General features: G+C 45.3%; 1 protein-coding gene across 2 annotated transcripts in view; it reads right to left on the bottom strand.

The window, feature by feature from the left end:
* Positions 1-20,087, bottom strand: part of Tg (thyroglobulin) — a 180,530-nt gene that overhangs the window by 119,475 nt on the left and 40,968 nt on the right. For both annotated transcript variants that reach the window (XM_021216474.1, XM_021216475.2), the window contains exons 23-27: positions 17,377-17,490; positions 15,237-15,352; positions 12,677-12,785; positions 6,816-7,007; positions 2,387-2,554 (exon numbers count right to left, since the gene is read on the bottom strand). In XM_021216474.1, the coding sequence (XP_021072133.1) occupies positions 2,387-2,554; positions 6,816-7,007; positions 12,677-12,785; positions 15,237-15,352; positions 17,377-17,490 (699 nt within the window). The remainder of the gene's footprint in view (positions 1-2,386; positions 2,555-6,815; positions 7,008-12,676; positions 12,786-15,236; positions 15,353-17,376; positions 17,491-20,087) is intronic.

The raw sequence follows: 20,087 nt of genomic DNA, 5'->3' as shown, positions 1-20,087 counted from the left end.
CACACACACACACACACACACACATACACACACACAACTGAATTGAAAACCCAAAGCTTGGACTGGAGAGATTGTTCAGTTGGTAAACTCTTGCCTCACAAATATGAGAACCTTAGTTTGTTCCATAAAGCCCATTCAATAAACCAGGCAAACATTTGTAATTCCAGTGATGGTGAAATGTAAGGTAGAGATAAGCAGATCCTTGGAAACTTTACTGTCCAGCTATGCTAGCCTCAGTGAAACCCCTGGCCAATGAGAGACCCTGTCGCAAACAAAAACGGAAGGCACTAGGGAATGATACCCAAAAAAAGTTGTCTTCTGATACACACACACACACACACACACACACACACAGAGAGAGAGAGAGAGAGAGAGAGAGAGAGAGAGAGAGAGAGAGAGAGAGGAATAGATGAGCAGATGAAAGGCCTGAATCCTTCAAAGGCCTTTCGTTGTGACTCCTTTGCAGGGAGGCCAAGCCAGGGCACATTCCTGGCTCCTTGACACACACAGCAAGCACATGCTCAGGCTTAAGCAGTTCAGTGACTTACTGCTGCCAATTTATCACATGTCTTTCCTGAAATGCCTGTTTTCACCCTGGGTGCCTCTCAGAGTAATGAAGACCATCTGTGAGGCAGCCATCCCATAAATAAGCTGTTTGATTCTGTTTACCCCCCAAAAGAAGCTACTTTGACTCCCTGGATTTCTGCCAGATTCTGCAGTGTATTTCCAGGCTTTGGTTGGGTATGCCATGCAGATTGCCTATGTGTTTTCTACACTGGATTTTAAGCTCTCTGTCACTATCCAAAATTTAGTAAGGCATATATAATTCTTCAAAGAATAATATGCATACTACATATTGGTCTGTGTATCAGCAAGAGTTTTAAAAAATGATACAATAGCATCCAAAATTCTCTCTGCATATCTGAGAGTACTAGAGTGGCTAAGACTTCCATAGCCTGGTTTTAGGCCCAGGCACCTCTTTAGGAGTGACTTAACTCCTGTGTGCCTGTTTCCCATCAGCTGTAAGATGAGAATGATTACAATGACAGTGCATCCCTTGAATCACTGTGTAGGTGCAGGTCTCAACCTTGGTGCTATCTGACCTAACAGTCCTATGAGGTATTATGTTTCTATGACAACTAATACTGCTATCCTCTCTTCCAACCTAGCAGGCAACTGGTTTAAGGATTATTGGAACTGCTTCTCAGAACACGGATTCCTGGTCCTATTGGGCATGGTGGCCTGAGACTTAGCATGTCAAACCAGTTGTGGGCGATACTGGCCCCAGTGTGGCTAACCTTGTGAACAGCACTGGCCTGACCAATGGCATCTTAGGACAGAAAGGAAAGCCTGTCCTCTCTACTGTGTCTGCTAAGAGGGGTAGGCTGGTAAGAAGGCAAAAAGGAGGCCTGACTGTCACAGGGAGGCCGGAGGCCTTGGAAACTGACTACCCTTCCCTGAGGATTGAGGGGCAGGCCTGCTATCTCTAACATTATATCTTTCTGAAAAGTCTGAAGAGCTTCAGTAAAATAGGAGATGGGGCACTCTCGGTTTCTGCAGTTCTTTTTTCCTGCTGCACATCACCATCATCTCTAACAGGCCTGTCCCTGTACCCCTGTGGTTAGAAGAGGGTATGCATTAACTTCCCAGGGGAACAGCCAGGGTCTCACGCAGTAGTCTTACACCCTTACTTCTCCGCAGGCATTTTACATGAGACTTTGCAATGCCTCCTACTAATGGAACAGTATTTCCCATCTTTTGGCTTCTGGTTTCCCCATGCGGCTTATTTATGCACCAAAAATGAGGCAGAGATGAGTGTTTATAGACTTTCAGAAGCCTTGCACTTCTTCCTTATTCTGTCCTGCCTCTGCCACCTGCTGGAAAGGAGTACACTCATTCTCAGTGAGGAGGAAACCAGCCAGAGCAGGACCAGCCCCAGTTGGTTCAGGGATAATGGACCAGCAGCTGGACATGTTAGAGTCCTAAGGGACCTTGGACCCAGCTAGCCTGAAGCTTTGAGCGCTAAATCAAATAAATCAACGTAATGTTTTGATGATATACATATATCATATATATGTATAATGGCATATATATGTATATATGTATATATATATATATATATATATATATATATATATATATATATGCATGCCATTAGCTTCCTGCGCAACTTCATGGGTGCTGTTTCCTTCTATACTATAAATGGAGCCTGCATAGCCTAGAGGATGAGGTCAGTATGAGAAGGATATATCTGTACCCTGGTAATTTTGAAGTTGAATAGGGGTACAAGCTCTCAGGATGTAGACCTGCGTCTAAGAAGTTAACAGAGCCCTCACTGGTAGGAAGAGGAACTTAGAAGCACAGTGAAATGTAGAGGCTCACTTACCCTGCAGGAACTCTTGGCCTCCCAGTCTCAAGGACATCTGGCGGCTCCCCTGGTCGTATGTCACCCCAGCACATGTAGCATTGGTCTGAGTATCAGAGGCATCCCTCCAGTCATTGATGTGGCAAACCAGAATGTCAGGAGAACTGAGAAGTCCACAGATGGTGGGCCCTGCCAAAGGGAAGAGGCCAGTGTGAGGGAAACCATGGGGGCCCTGCACAGCCGTCCTTTGCTCTGAGAGTCTAGACTGCCTGAGGATGGGACAGTGACACTGGGGCACCAAAGCCTGTTTTCAACTCACTTTCCAAAGATAGCCTTAGCGGTCCTCTTATGTGGCACTAATGTACTACACAGGGAGGATTTTGGACATGTTCAGTTGCTGGCACCAGCTGTGGACTTTGTCATGTTGTCACATGAGGGTTGAGATGCTATTGAGGAGTTAATATTCACAAGGGGCATGCAGAAGACTCTGCAGTTCAGCCTGGTTCAAGAGTCCAGGCCTCATTAGACATCCTCATATCACGGACTGTGAGACTGAGACACTACAAAAGGAGAAGTGGGTTTTTTCTAGTGTCTGAGCAATAGTGAAAGGGTGGAGGCAGCAGCAGCCACATTGAGGAGCAGATTGAGCTGCCTGTAGAACCGCAGAGCAGTCTGGGTACAATAAAAATGTGAGAGCTCAAAAGAAGTCTGAGCACCATAGTTTATGTGAGAGAAAAGGTGATCAAGAGAGTAAGAGGGAAAGGAAAAACTAGGAAGGAAGGGAGGGAGAGAAGGACGAAAATAGGGAGAGAGGGAGAAATAGTAACATATTTAATTCGGAACTTGGTGCCTTTGACCCTGACCCCCAGGTTAAAAAAAAAACAAAAACACATCTTCCTCCACTGGCACCACATGTTTCTATGATAGGGACCAGTTACTTGCTAATCACACCCTCCAGCTACAGTAACAATTATATAAAACTTAGGGCATGGGAGTTCCCTAGAATCCCTCTTCCCAGTAGCCTCCACTACAATGCAGGTTTGGACCCTCAGGAGTTATCACTAACTACTCCCCATTGAAAATACAAGCCATCCATTGCGAGCTAGAGGAAGGTAGCCAGAGGAGGCTAGAGGCAGCTGCAGCTTTTGTGAGGGATGGCTAGGAGGGGCAAGGGAAAGGAGGAATTCTAAAGAAAGCTAAAGGTTTTGAATGCTGTGGTAAAGGGTGTAACAAGATTTTGTCCCCAGATCTCAGCAAGTCCAGCCAAAGCCCCCTGAATTAAAACTCCTAACTACCCATTGTACCAGATGAGTTGGGAAGGACAGCCAGATGTTTTTAGGCATGTCACAAGGGCCCAAATTCTGGCACTGCATGTGAGGTTAGGGGTGGGTAAGTGCTGGGCAATTCACTGATGACGAGTCAGACTTGGAAGGAATAGCAAGCAGGCTGCCAACCACAGTGTGGTGGAAAGAAGGGCTTGGAAGGCTTACTGCCCCCACGGAACAAAATGATCCTTCATATATGATCCCAGGGAAAATGAAGTCAGTGTTTCCATGGAAGCATCACATGGTCTGCTGAGTAACACAGCGTCTGGAGAAACAGTCGCGCCCGCAGAATATATGTTTAGTTCAAGGAGGCATCCTGTGTCTGAAGACAGACTTTCTAAACACGGGTATGGAGAAAGACATGTGTTGGTGCACAAGCGAGGGACAGCTAATGATTTGCCCATCTAAATACTAACAGGATAATCACTGTATAATCATGCAGCTGAAACCAAAAGGATGATTAGGGAATCAAGTTGTTCTAACCATCTTTTAACTAAACAGTCTCATTCTGGGGCTGAGGATGTAGCTTCATTGGAACAGTGCTTGCTTTGCATACATAAAGCCCAGGTTCAACCCCTAATACCATATAAATCTGGCATGATGGAACATGTCTATAATAATAGCACTGAAGAGGCAGAAAGAGGAAGGTTACAAGTTTAAAGTCATCCTTGGGTACATAGTAAATTCTAACAGGATAAGAAAGATAGTGTTTCAATAAAAACAACAACAAAACCCAACCCATTTCCTTTTTACCACTAAGGATGCAGTGAGCTCAGCTGGGCATCTTCCAACAGTTGTTCCCTTGAGCTGTCAGCAGCATGAGGGACTGTCAAGCTCCCTGCACTCGCTACCCTCCCTCACTTGGTTACTTTAAGCTGCCCCGGGTTTCTTTCTCTTGGCCTAGTGGATCTACCTTTCTTTCAGGTAGTCACTGGGCTGTGGCCCACTCATTCCTCATCCTCTCACCCATCACCGCTGACCACCCCTCCTCCCAGAATCCTCACTTGCACTCAAACATTCTTTTATTTTAAAACAAATTAAGACAGGGTCTAATGTACGCTAGGCAGCCCTCTGATTCAATAACCTTGAACTTCTTATCCTCTTTCCCTGACCTCCTTAGAGGTTGGATTACAGGTGTGCACCTCCAAACCTGACTTTCTGTGGTGCTGGAGATGAATCCAAGAGCCACAGGCATATACAACAAGCATTCTACCGACTAAGCTGCTTCCTTGGCCTATCCTACCAGTTCTGATGCAACCAGGCACTAAGGCTGCCCCACTGTGCTGTGCTGTCTTCTCACCATTTGTCTTCTCTGATGACTCTCAATGCTACTTCTCATCCAGTGCTTTCTGTCTTTCATCCACTCTGCCCCTCCAGACCCTGGAGCTTTTCATCCAAAGCGAGGCATGTTTCATAAATGACTCAAAAGTATTTCAAACTTAGTGTGCTCAGATAAGACTCCCTAACTCTTCCTCTGGTGTCCTGCAATAGATAACACAGTGTCTCTGCTATGCATTACTTACCAGAGAGCAGACTCCTACCATGTGAGCCAGCCACATACCTCTTTCTTTTTTACTACCCACATCCAGAGTCCTTTTGAATTTGTCTCCTTTTCCTCATGCCACTGTCACCATGATAGCCCAGGCCACCTGGTCTCCTGCATAGCTTCTCACCTTCTTGACCACTCCATACCCAAGTCAGCCTCATCTGCACTTTTCTACACTTCAGCCAGAGTGCTGACTTCAAATGCAAATGTGACTGTGATCCTGGCCCATACCATTCCAGCACCACAGAAAGCCAGGTTTGGAGGGTCACACCTATAATCCTACTACTAAGGAGGTGGAGGAAGAAGGATATGAAGTTCAAGGCTATTGACTTAGAGGGTCTGCTTAGGATACATTAGACCCTGTCCAAGCCTTTTATTTTATTTTATTTTTTAATTTTGAACAAAAGAAAGCTCAGGTCATATTCAAAACTTCCATGGCCCCCAGGTGTCCTCAAGATGAAAATGCTGGTTAGTGCACCTGAAAAACCTGATGAAGCCTCTCCCTCCTGCTCCTTCCTAAGCTAAGGCCACCCTCTGCTAGTTCTCCTTACCCTGGGGAATCCAGCTAACTCAGCATTCTTTCTCTTTATCTTGCACTGACCTTCTGTAGTCTTCCTCCTCTGCCCAGGCCTACTATCTCTCTTCATGTCACCATATTAAAATCTACACTCTGTCTGAGACTCAAGGAAACTTCATTTCTCTATGAATAGGACAAAACACCCACTATCGAGTTCCAAAGATGTATTTAACTTTCTTTCAGGACCTAGGGATTACCAATTATCCTTTTCTCTCTTAATAATTTCATTGGGGAGAAAAAAAGGACAGGAGGCAGGAAAAGAAAATGTGAGCTCTTGTTTTCAGGCATCCACTCACCATGCTGACAAGCTTACTCAGCCCCAGAGTCTGATAGTAATCTTCACAGCAGATGTAGTCTCCCAGTCCTAGCCCAGCAATGCCCACTCTAGCATTGCCCTGGGTTTCTCATCTCATCTAAGTGCTTCTTTATTCCAAAAGAACCTGGGTCAGCCTCTGCTTTCCCAGAAAGCCACTGAATCACAACGTCCCCTCCTAACCTAACCTACTAAGTGCCTGGGTTCGCTTCTATAAAATGCAGAGATATATGCTGATGAGCAGCCACAGAGAAGGATTGAGGGGCAGAGATAGAATAGACAGGCCATCTTTATAGTTATCAGGAGCAGAGGAATGATTTGACTGAATGTGACCTTGCCAGGATTCTCAGCTAACAGTAAGATACTGGGGAAAATACACCTTGGGTCAAATACCACCATGTCCCATCATAAGTTGTATAACACTGACAAATGATTTCAACTCTCAGAGCTCCTGTTTTGGTTTGTAAAATTGAAGACAGCTGTAATAAGCTAGTTTTATGACATAAAATATGGTACAATTTTGACATGGGAAAGAGACCAGGATATGCCCCTGACTTTGTATGTAAATACCATCTTCAATTTGGGCATGGTAATATTGTGATAGCAAATTCCAAAGGCAGGCTCTGTGCTTTCTGAGTCTCCAAATGGCTCGTATCCCTAGTTAGGCCCAGCCCTCCTATTGGCCATACCTCCTTTGACCTGTGTGAGGATGAAGCCATCACAGCAGGAGTCATTGTCACAGGCCAGCAGACAGTAGAGGTGTGTATCTGTCAGATTGGTTGCCAAGGCTGAGAACACCACAGGGCTATACAACCCAGAGAGCACATTTTGAAAACCTGTTGGTTCGAAGCTCTTCTGACCAGCTGCAGTAGATTCATAGCCTAAGGAGATAAAGAAGAAAGGCTGAAAAGACCTCAAAACCCTCTGGAATAGATAGGAGCTCCCTGATCTCAGTCATGGCTTCTGATTTTTGCTCCATGTGTGCTGGGGTAGTGTGGGGGGCCAAGACAAGATTATCTCTGGGCATGAAACCTCTATACTTGACTGTGCATGGAGAGGATGTGACTACCAGACAGAGATCTTCTTGACTCAGGGGGTAGGGGCACTGACCGCTCCTCCATAGGTCCTGAGTTCAGATCCCAGTGGCTCACAACCACCCATGATGAGATCTGATGCCCTCTTCTGGCGCGTTCAGTCAGCTACAGTGTACTTATGTATAATAATAATAAATAAATCTTAAAAAAAAAAAAACATTTACCTGGCCCACACCCATCATACCTTTGGGTATCTAAACTGAACACCTAGAAAACTACATGTGCTGTTCTTTTGATTATTCCTATGGGACAACAATGCCCATCTTCATGGGCAAACACCACACAGCATTGCACTTCATGTTTATTGCTTCATGTATGTAACATAGATAAGTCTGAAGATGCGGCAGACAAGGAAATGAGGATGCCATCATTCAGAAATCACAATGAATGCTATTTCCCCCATCTTGTTACATCAGACAACAAAAAAAGAACTTAGAGTAGACAAGGGAGCTGCACAGCTGAGCGGTCCAATCTCTCACTTTCAGCCTGGTTTAGGATCTACCTTTCAAATCATTGCCATATAAACCTTCACTATGTGATCTGTCTTCATCACTCAGCTCCTGCTGACACCTGCTTTTCACACCACATTCTACACTATATACAACAGCCATTTCTTAGGAACTCAAACTGGTGGGTTTAGCAGGGCAATATTGTCTTTGCTAGCCCTCTGGTTAAAAGTGGCTTGCTCTGGGGTTTGCCTGTTCCTAATTCAAGCTCCACTTAGAGCATCAGTCTACAACAACGTGCACATATGTAGCCTTATTCTTTCGTTTGTGCTATTCTGAGGAGAGAGCCTTGGTCTGTGATATGAACTGGCTTCCCTGGTCTCCAGCAGGTAGGCAGTAAGGAGAGACTCAGAGGCCATGCCTTCCTGGCCCTGAGTTACATTAGTCCAGCGGTGATTCAGGCCTGCATAGACTCTCATTCCTATAGGCAATGCAAAGCCTCATGGCATAACCTCAGATTTTGAAAGCACCAAGGGCAGACCCTGAAGGTTCCCTCCTACATATGTGCCTGGATCCTCTGGCCCTCTGCCTCCTTAACTACTTACATGCTGAGAACCATTCTCTTCATGGATGCTGAAGAGAGACAAACTACATGCAAAACAGCTATACAATGATCCCAGCACTGGTTTATGCCCAACTGGTGCTTCACACACTCCAAAATGGCAGCATCTCTTCTCTTCAAGCAGGGATGCCTTCAGTGCCATCTGCCTGGATGGGCATGGAAAGCTGCCACCAACCCTGCAGTAGTGCCCAGTTCCCCTTTGAGGAACTATCCTGAGTTGTCATAAAATTGTTCCTCTTTCCCTGAATCTCAATCACTTCCTGCTTGGGCCTTTGGAGAAGGTCCCATCCCCCTCCCTCTGTATTTGAGCTATGTGAGAGAATATCTGTGCAGCAGCTCTTAAATATGTGCATCAGCAGTCACCAGCCAAATGTCACTATCTGAACACAAATGTCACTATCTGAACAATGATTGCATTGAGTAGAGCTTGACTGCCACAGCCATTTGAGTGCATGGTAATACTATGTGACTGTTGACTGTCATTTATTTTCATTGATAGGTTCCCAGACTTTAGTTCTATTGGACAGTGCTGCCTGATGCCAATGCCAGAGTCAAAGCTGACCGGGATGTCCTTCACATAGCACAAGTGCCACCGAGGACCCTGAAGTTGCCATGCAGGAGGATACATCCCATCCTTCAAGTATCACTTGTAATGCCATCTCTCCTAGGGTTCCCGCCCTAATCGCCAAAGCAGCTCGGGCTCACTTTTGTGCCATCTCTCCTCTTCATTTTATTCCAGGCACTTCACACCCTGCAAAACATTTTCATCATCCAACTCATTCTTTTGCCACTCAGTGATTTGTTCTCTTCACAGCATTAGCCTCCAGGCCACTAGAGTCCTTATAGTCCTGTGATGCCTAGTGAGGAGTTAAGGACGTTCCAAGGCTGTGTGCCGTACATAGCTGTCGTGTTCTCAGCACTGGCAAAGGTCACAGTGACCATATTTAGAGGAAGTTTCACATGGATGTTGTGGGTAACAGAATGCTTCCCCTTTCCATATCTCATTTTTCAGGTTGGGGCTGAGAGAGCCGCTCCTCACAGAGAAGCTTTCTAACATTGTTTCCCCATGATGCTAAGGAGCACGTGCTCCTCTCACAGGTTCCAGGACCATAGACCTCAGCTGGGCAAAGATAGCAGGTGGTACCAGATATCATAGCAAGCTGGAGGTCTAGGTTGCCCCTCACCATTTCATGGTCCTATCACACAAGCCACTTAGGGTGAGGGGTGAAACTAGACATGACTGCCCTTAGGGGGTGAGGGATGTTTAGAAACTATGTTCTTTCCATTTGTAATGTATTATTACCATGTTAGAGAAAGGATTGAGGTTAAAGCAGAGATGAGAAAAAGTCTGACCATCAATGGAAAAAACACAGGAAAAAAAAAAAGTACAGCCACCTTTTCCTTCCACTACAGTGGGAACATATCTTGGCTTTAAACTTACAGAGAGCAAAATAAAGCCGCAAGCCAATTTCTGCCCTTGGTTTAGTTTGGCATCAACGAGGTTCTCACTTTCCTTTGTAACCCAAATATAAACTTCCAGGAGACAGGAGGAGGCACAAGACAACAAACATTTCGATGCAATTGTATACTTAAGTGTGATAGAAGGCTAAATTACAGTTTTTAAGGGACATTTTTGGCTGGTGTTACTTTATTTGTTTTGGCTTTTATTTTTAGAAAACAATCCCTAAGCTTTGCTATGCTTAAAAGTGAATGGTAGAAACAATTGGGCATTGAAGCAGAAGTCACAGCAGCCTTGGCTATAGATCGGAGAAACTTAACACTGGTACCCTACATATACTCTGGCCCATTGGGACAGGGATGTGAGGGAACAAGCTCTGTACTTGTCCCTGCAGAGGTTGAAGGATGTGGCAGGGTCAGCTGAGTCTGTGGCTTGTCCACTAACTGCAGCTGTTTCTAGCTCAAGGCTGGGGCTGCAGCATCTAGCTGCATGTGCCTAGAGCTGCAGGCCTCAGAAAACACCATTTCACTCCTCTTTACTCCAACCCTAGCATCCCAGGTCTTGCCTCCATTGGCTGTCTTCTGGCCCTTGACCAACAGAAAACTTCTTAGGAAGATAGCTGTAGAAAGTCTCACTTTCCCAGTACTTACCAGGATGGGTTTGAGGGGTAACGGAAGCTACCTAATTCCACATTCCTGACTCCCAGATTCACGCAGGACCACTACTTCACTGGTATGAACATTAAAGCCTAAAGTATCTGGGAAGATTCCAAAACTCAAAGAGCTAGCATTGTGGTAGCTCTGGTCACATGGCTGCCTTCAAGGCAGAAATAAGACACAGAAGTCAGAAATCCTGCCTCTCAGAACCACTAAAAAGCCACAGCTCAGGACAGTGGAAGGAGCCACAGGACACAGAACACAGCTTCACACTGTTGGCACCGCAGAGCCCCTGCAGGTGATGAGCAAGCAGGAGGCAGGCAAGGCAGGCCACAGGGATATAGGCCACATGAGACTAAAGACATTTGCTGTTCACTTGCACATACTCCCAGGACGCCAGAGTCTCTCCCTGTTAATCCTGTGTTACTTTGAGAATGCTGAGTTCCCAGCCCAGTTTTTTGGGAACCAACGGAAACACTATGAAAGGACTGGCAAGATGGTTCAATACTTAAAGTCTCTTGCTGCCAAGGCTGACAACCTGAATTCGATCTCTAGAATCTGTATTGTAGAAGGAGTGGAATTACTTCCAGTTGTTCATTGACTCCCACATGCATGCTCTGGTATATGTGTGCCAACTCATGAATACACATAGATAGTTGATAGAAAGTAGATAGATAGATAGATAGATAGATAGATAGATAGATAGATAGATAAGTGGATGGATGATAGGTAGGTAGATAGATAAATAGATAGATGATAGGTAAGTGGATTGATGATAGGTAGATAGATAGATAGATAGATAGATAGATAGATAGATAGATAGATAGATTTAAAAAAAGATACATGGAGTATTAAAGAGAGCCTGTGTTTTTAAGGCAAAAGAAAGCAGACATGGAATACTGAGATGAGCAATATATAATAGAATATTTCTTGTTACTCATGTTGTCTCAGACCTTGGAGAGTTATTAAGAACTTTATATCCCCTCTCCTCTCCCATCCAGATCCACTCACTCCCTTTCCGTCTCTCATTAGAAAACAAACAGGCAGTATTCAAGGGCTAGACCTAGACCCTTTGTGCATATGCAGCAGATGTGCAGCTTGGTCTTCATGCGGGTCCTCCAACAACTGGAGCAGGGACTTACCCTGACTTTGGTGCCTGCCCATAGATCTTGTACCCCTAACTGAGTTGTCTCGTCTGGCCTCAGTGGGAGAAGATGTACCTAATCCTGCAGTGACTTGAGATGCCAGGGTGGGTTTGTTTCCTGGGAGGGATCTCCCTCTTCTCAGAGATGAAGGGAAGGGGTGATGGGGGAGGGGCTTGTGAGGGAGGGACTGGGAGGAAGGAGGGCTGCAAATGGAATGTAAAGTGAGTATAAATAAATTAATGGAAAAAAGGAAAATGAGAAAACAAAAAGGAGTCTAAGGGATAATAAAATATGTTACATCACATGAGAAGAAAATCTACTTTCCATAAAAGGAAAAACAAAACAACAAAAGAAATACCAGGTCAATTAACAAACATTAAGAAAAAAAGACCTTGATATCTTATCTAACTCATCAACAGCCTCAAATCTACCATCTTCCAGGTGACATATATGCATAGTGCCACCAGAGAGGGTCCCATGAGCATAAAGATGAAATAGAAAACCCTTTAGTCAAGATGGGGAGGGGGGGTTGGCAGTGGCATTCAGTAAAAAGAGAGAAGACAAAGGAGTTAGAAGGTCTGGGAGGCATGGCTGCAGGGAGCTAAGCCAGGACCTGCTGGAATGCCAGATGTAAGCAGGGTAAAGGCCTTGGTACGCATGCACCTAGGCCAAGCTGGCTGGGTGCATGTCTGCACTCTGTTTCATGCATATAAGCCAAGCTGGCTGGGTGCATGTCTGCACTCTGTTGCATACATATAGGCCAAGCTGGCTGGGTGCCTGTCTGCACTGTGTCACATGCACATAGGCCAAGCTGGCTGGGTGCATGTCTCCACTGTGTCTGTGTTACCATTGGCTCCTTGGTTCCTGCTGTATGAGACTTACAGCCCCAGCAGACTGGGATAAAAACCAGAACTGATGGCTCAGATGAATGTTACAGAAATCCTTTTGTAGCTGCTGGGAGGCCACTGTCAGTCTGCAGAGGGCAGGTGGGTTGAGCCAGCTTCAGGTGGGATCAGGGAGAAGAGGGTCTCATGCATGGAGTGAGGTGAGGGGTCAGTCTCCTCCTCACAGATGCATCATTCTGAAACCACTCTGAACACAAAGGATGCTCCAGCATCACCAACCTACCTTTCTTCACATACACAGCCAGAGAATCCTTGCCACTATTCCTCACTTTCACCTGGCACCTAAGGCTTCTGAAGCTGGTTGCCTTCAGGCTGCCCACAGCATCTTGTTCCTGGAAGTGGAAAGGGCCCCCTTATCATTCAGTATTTCCAATAGTTGAAAGCAATTCAACACATACTTACCAAACTCTGACCACAGTGATCGAGTGGATTCAGGGAAAATTAGTGAGGACATCTGGTTCTAGCTTTCCTAGCCTATCAGAGGGGCACACGTGAGCAGTAAACTCCCATCAACAGTGATGCAGCTGCACAGAGTTGTGCAACTGGAGTCTGTTACAGGGGTGACAGTGATTCATTCTATGGAGCAGGAGAACTGAGGAGAGCGTCCCAATACTACTGAGTGTGGATGGGGCTCTAATTGAAGACCAGAATTCTGTCCTGTGAGATGGGAAGTGGCTAGAGAGGGGAGGAGGGAGGAGCCACCTCGGGGGAGGCCTTGTAGGTGTTCTGCTCACAGGTGGATTTGAAGCTTAGAAAGCTCAGCTTGACCTGCAGAGCACCTTGCCATTCTTGGTCACGTTGGCACTCTTCTGGTTTGCTCTCAGCAGTTCCACGGGTGAGTGGGTAGGGCAAAGCTGAGCATACTCATCCCTGTTTATCGTACAGTATTTGCCCCTCCTCAAATGTCATGCCAGCCATGACATTTCCCATGAGGGCTTTACAGGGGGCAAAGACTAAAACATAGGCTACTTGAAGGCACTGGCTCTTCATTCTTCCTTTACTGAAGAGATGGAGGATGCAATGAAGGGCCACAAAGACCATTAAAAGAAGGGGGTGTGAATGCCTGAAAAGGATTGAAATACAAACCCAGAGCACTGGAAGTTCCTCTCGTATCCCTTCTGGTTGCACCCTGATTGGGCAGGAACCATAAGATGCAGGGGGATGACTGAACTTAGGAGACTGAATTCCTGCACTGCAGCTCCAGAATCTCAAAGGAGTTAGAGCCAAAGAGCCCGGGAGGCTAAGAGAACTGTTGGGAATGGGGTCCTAGACTGGAACAAGGTGGACCAATCAGATGTAACCAACAGCCAAGCCCCACCCCTGCATTACTGCACTGAGAGCCCAGGGCCTTGGGAGGAACCTTAACAAAGTTCCATGCAAGGCTGCCTGTGAAACTTCCTGCTGGTCTAGTTAGAGGTTGGGGGAGGGGAATAGCATTGACACAGGTGATATCTATTATAGTAATGTTCTAATGTTCGTAGCAGACATTGTCCTGTGATTTTTTTTTTCCTGGAGGGATTCTTCAATCCCCTCAGTCTCCCTGTGATGTGGGTATATAATCATATGTTGCTATGTGGGTTATTTGAAGGACCTGGGAGCTAAAGAGCAGGAAGTAAGTGGTGGGCACTGATATTTGCATCTGTGTCCTGCCAGCATTTCATTTACATCTAATAAGCTGCTAAAACTCTGGGGAAGCCCTCTCCATTACATCTTGCAGGGCATGAACACTCTGACACATGTGTTCAGAGAACAGGCAGGCATGTACAGTGCCCAGTGTAAGTGATGTCTTAAAACTACCATGCACCTTTGTGTAGACTGGCTACCACACTAAAAAGGTACAGATATGCAAAACTCCTGAGGAAGTCAGGGAAGAAAAGATTTATTATGTTAACACACATAAAAACTAAAAGAGGCTTCAATACATAGACATTTTCTAAAAGGACATAGAAGAATTTAAATGGACACAGAAGAAGGAACCTTGCACGATCAGCCATTAGGGACCCTGGGATCCAGGAACTGATTTTGGCTGGATGGCCTTCTATTCTAATGCAATGGAGGTGGGTTTTTTGTTTTTATTTTTGTTTTTTTTTTTTTTAATGTTCTACAAGGATTTTCTTTTCTTTTCTTTTTTTGGGGGGAGGGGGTATTTTATTTATTTACATTTCCAATGTTATCCTTTCTGGTTTCCCCACAACCCCTCTGTCCCATCCCCCTTTCCCTGATTCTATGAGAGTGCTTCCCCACCAACCCACACACTCCCTCCTCCCCACCCTGGCATTCCCCTACACTGGGGCATCGAGCCTTCGAAGGACCAAGGGCCTCTCCTCCCACTGGTGCCAGATAAGGCCATCCTCTGCTACATACAGGGCTGGAGCCATGGGTCCCTCCATGTGTACTCTTTGGTTGGTGGATTAGTAGTACCTGGGAGCTCTGGGGGTTCTGGTTTGTTGATATTGTTGTTCTTCCTATGGGGTTGCAAAGTCCTACTTTGACTTTTACAATGAAAGCCATGCAGGTGCTCAGAACTCAGGGGTCAGATGGGACTCTGGACTCTGGACAATAACCCCTTAGCACGAGGAACCAAGCTGCCTTATGAGGTAAGTAATGGCAAAGGACAATGAGGATACTCCACACTAAGGCACCATCCTGATTATCAGGTGCTACACTGATAATCCTTCCCTTGCTTCTCTAGCCACCCATAGCTGCCATTCCCAGATTCAAAATCTGCAGGCACAGAGGCCACCTGATTGATTTAACAGGAACAGGAAGCTGTTTTGGCTTACCTGATCAGAAGTCACACAGGCAAAGTTGTCCCTTGTCCAAGAATAAAAGTCACATGAAACCTCTGACCCCATTGTGGACACTGTAAGGAAGCTGCAGGTCTTGTCATCTGCACAATCTGCAAGTATCACAGTAGAGCCACCTCTGAGCTCTCAGGTGATGCCGAGGGTGGGGCAAATCCACAGCCTGTCCTTCCCCTCATTGTGTACATATCCCCACTATTCACACACACGCACACGCACATGCACACGCACACGCACACGCACATGCACACGCACACGCACACGCACACACACGCACACGCACACGCACACGCACATGCACACACACAGACACACACACACACATACACACATCTCTTCTTCCATGATGCCCCACATTAACCGGGCACTAGAAAGCAAACAGTGATTTGCAACCAACAAATGGCTTGTCTCATTAGAACTCAAGAAAAATGATTGATATTAGTCCAACCTGTCCCTAGTCCTAACAGATTCCTGCCCTTCTACCAAACTAACTTGATTTTCACTGCAAGCAAGACCCTACTTCAGACTCAGGAACGAGAGCAGTCAAAGCAACAACCATTCTGGATGACTCTCAGAACTATCAGGTTAATTTGTTCTGACCCCGTCCTAGCTCTGCTGCTATGTCGCAAGCACACACTGTCCCAGTGTCCCTTTAACCCACTTCTTCCTTTTCTTCTCCAGCCTTCTCTTCTGTTCTCTATGGCACATGGCTTTCTTTTCTCTAATCAGTGGTATCCATACTTCTCCCTGCCACAGCTATTTCATGTTCCCTCCTCCTAAATGGCCACGTGACCTTCCACAGCAGCCTCTTGATACGTATTATGGGGATAATTACGCCTCCCATTCCTACGCTCAAATCATAACCACCACTACATGAGAATATGACTATAATTTATTTAGAGCTAGGGTCTGTAAAGAGGGAATTAAACAATGTGAAATGAGGTTATGGTCTACGTCCTAATAGAGAGAAGAGACCAGGACAATACACAGGGGAGTCTGTGTGAAGACAAAGCAATAAGATGGCCATTGAGACACTGAGGATAGACCAGTGCTGCCAACCTCTTGCTTTCAGGGCTCCAGTATCTAAAGCCATGGGAAATAAGTTTCCTGGTTGAAGATATCCAAACTCCACTGATTTATAGATCCTGCCTGCCTGTGAGTGAGATAGACTGCTCTCATTTCTCTGTAAGACTCTATCTTGCCAGACACTTCTGACATGGTGTTCTCACTCTGTAACTTCTGTCTGTTGCTGTCCCCTTGCCTTAACCACCTAATTTCACCGACTCCTGGTCCCAGCAAAAGGCCGTGCCCTTTCTGCTCGCCTCACTCTGCAGTTCTACACCTCGTAGTCATCCCTGCCTGCTGCTTGCTTTCCAAAGCGGGCTGTGTTAGAGAGGGCGATGGTGTAAGTGGAATACCCTGTGCACGAGGAAGCCATCCTCACAGGTAGACACCAAGTCAGCTGTCCTGGGGCTGCTTCCTCATGTCTGCCCAACTTTCCCCTTGGCACCATCCACCCAGAGACCACACATACCATTTGTTGTACAGATAATTTGGTTAAGCCCCTACTTCCTGCCTTGTGCTGTATTTGCAATACAAGCAAGGGCATAAGCTTGGCCTAGACAGAGACATTATCCAAAGCAGACCCTTACTCAGTGTGCCACTAAAAGAGTCACACGGCCATTCGTACAGGCTTTAACATCTGCCAGCCTCGGTTTGAATTTAAGACCTGTCACTTGTTAACTCCATGTCAAACATTTCACACTCCCAACACCTTCTTCTAATGTGTCCCTTGAGATCACTATAGGATGCTTATGGAATTCCTAGACGATCCCCACAGAGAGGAGTGCTCAGTGAGCAGGATTTGCTCCTCCTACCTCAGTACACAGATTACCCAGGTGCACGATAATACACAAGTGGCTTGATTTCAATTTTCTAACACTCAGTCCAACTCTTGGCAGTTAGTAGGTATGAGATAAACTGCAAAGAAGTTAGAAATTGCACAAATATTTCATAAATCAAGTTGCTTATGGTGTTTTTGACTAATTAAATTTTACATCATATTGAATAGTGGAGTTTGTCCTGTCTCTCCATGTATGCATTTCCTCATCTCACTTACCTGCCAAACACTGCAGTGGGGAGTCAGCACTGGGGACGCTGGACTTGACTATCACAGGAGAATTATCATCAAAGATAACCTTGGATTCTGGAGCTTTCTCAAATTTCCGTATCACTGGAATTAAGCAGACCTGTGAGATCAAAGCCTGTAATATGTTTAGGACATTTGCATGTGATTATCAGGTCAGGATAGAAAGCTCTGTTACTTTCACTGGACCCATCCTCACACTTGGTCACATAAGTGTCTCTCATGGAGCAATTGCCATTGGTTGGAGTTCCAGTCTCCTGTCTCACCTTTAGACTCAGCAGTGTAACTCTCTGCATCTCCTATCCTGTTCTCAGGAAGTAAAGGGAAGATCTAACATTAGATTGGACCTTTCTTCTCAGATCTTCTCATAGTTAGCAATTTTTTTTCTATCTAAGCATCTCTTTCCCTGTCTTTAGATGCTAATTATGCTGCATAATGATTACATCAAAAATATATTCCCCTAAAACAATCTGTATTCTTTCTGAAGTGAGGCAAGCTATTTTCATAAGACAAATCAAACATGGACATATGAGTATTTGCAAATTTTGAGATGTGTCACATGGCTCCTGAATTTTTCAGACTGTATTTAAGTGATAAGTTATCATCTGTTTCTCTAGCTACTGTCAACACACTTGAGGTACATTTGGTGAGATTCACAGAGCCACCTGCTCATGGAACTAGTTGAGTGAGGAGGGAAAAAAAACCCTGAATTTCCACAGCTTCATGGCTTGGAACACATTCCTCACAAAGGGTAGAAAAATGAGGGTGAGAGTCAGGGAAAGAGACCTTCTTCCAAACCACAAAAGCTCCTGTGTGCATATACTGCATGTCTCTACCAAAACACAAAAGTTATTTATAGCCCTTAAGCAGAACGAGTCATCATTGCAAACCTGAATATAGGTGCTCGTTATCATATACACCCAAGCCATTATAAATGAGTCTTGTATCTACATAGCTCTGCACAGGTCAATACATCCATGGTTTAAATGCAAAAGCAGAAAAAATACAGGATGCACTGAGTAGTCTTCTCTCAGCTTTCATGTGTAAACCATAAAAATGCTGAAGTGATACGATAGAAACAACACGCCTTAGATGTTCTCAGGCTTTGCTGTGGAAAGCAGTCTGCGGAACTGTCATCAAGGCAAACAAAAGGAATTAACTGGAAGAGTCAAGGAGGAGAAAAGGGAAAGCAGGAGACAATGAGTGTTTGCTTGTGAGTAATATATAGTTTATGAAAACTCTTAAAACTGAAGAAATAAAACACCTTCTGAGTTTATAAAGTGACCCTTCTGATTGCAGAAGTTGCCAGGTCCATGGGCTCAGCCCATACTCAGCCTTGTTCCTCATAACCCTACCTCTCTTTCCAGTTTCTACTCCTTCTTACTTAGTTTATACTCCCAAATTGCCAGACTAGCAAATGCCACAGCAGAGTCCTTCCAGTGTGACTGAGGTTGGGCTGATATGGACTACATGGTCATGTTCTAGATTAAACTAAACTTTACACGTCCTTCCATTTCTAGCAAAGTCTACTAAAAGTGCAGTACATTTATTTTTGTTTAGAGACTCTATTCGAAGGATTCCTGATGATAGGGATCTTCACAGTGCTGGGGTCGCTATGAAGAAGTTCACTGCCAGCAGAGAAGAGGGGCAAGTAAAAATTAATTTGGGGATTCAGATGTTCTGCTGGTATACTTTCTATGTATCAATGCAGAGTTTTAGAACTTTACAACAGCATGTATCTGACGATGGCTCCTGCACAGCAAATCATGGCTATGGATGTGCCAGTTGCCCTCCAGGGTAAGGGGAATGCACCAGCCACATCTAAGCCCTTGAAATCTGGCACAGTGACAGAGATTCACAGGTGGGTAGATGAATAGCTGAATGTCTAGATAGACACATGGGCACATTCAGGAATAGCAATGTAACTCCAGCCCTGGGGAATTAGGACAGTGTGTCAAGATTGTAAAATCTATTTAGATATAAGGTATGGTTCACAGGAGCACAGCATGGGTCAGCAAGGACAAAATTAGGATTGGATCTAAAGCTCAGAGATGGTAAACTTGACCAACTGGCCCCTAGTCAAGGTCAGGTGAGTTCTCTGAATAAACCAAGGCAACGTAGGCAGAAGACTTGCCAACTCTTCACGGAGAAATCAAATCCTCAGGTTTGGCATCTGTAGGCACTGAAGATATACACAGGCCACGGGACAAAGCATACTAGCCCTGGAGCCAGACCTCAGCTCACATCCTGATATCACATTTTCTCACTAGCTCTGTGACCTCAGGCACACTTACAGACTCTTAGAACCCCAGTGTCTTGGTTATAAGAATTCAATAAATATCATGGAAGTACTAACCTATGGGTGACAAAGTTTGTCCTCTATGAGGACTCGTAAGTAACAGGGCTATGAAATTGGCCACAGAAACTCAAGCCATAGGGACTCTCCTTCCTGGCAGACCTGTAGGACAGAGTTTTGTAGAAGTCCAGCTAAGAGGAATAACTCATCTGTTTTATCATCACATGCACATTGCTCTGGAATACATCAAGTCAGAGTGAGCTGTAGCCCCAAAAGGACACGTACATTAATGAGGCTGGAACATAGAGTTTTGGTGCCATTTTGTACCCTGCCTTTTCCCTGAGGGATGTATAGCCACAAAGACTTATGAGACATAATGTGAGGAGAA

Source organism: Mus pahari, chromosome 17 (genome assembly GCF_900095145.1).
Source record: "Mus pahari chromosome 17, PAHARI_EIJ_v1.1, whole genome shotgun sequence".
In the NCBI taxonomy this organism is placed as follows: Eukaryota; Metazoa; Chordata; class Mammalia; order Rodentia; family Muridae; genus Mus; species Mus pahari.
The sequence above is the reverse complement of the archived record's forward strand: the minus strand, read 5'-3'. Positions and strand labels throughout refer to the sequence as shown.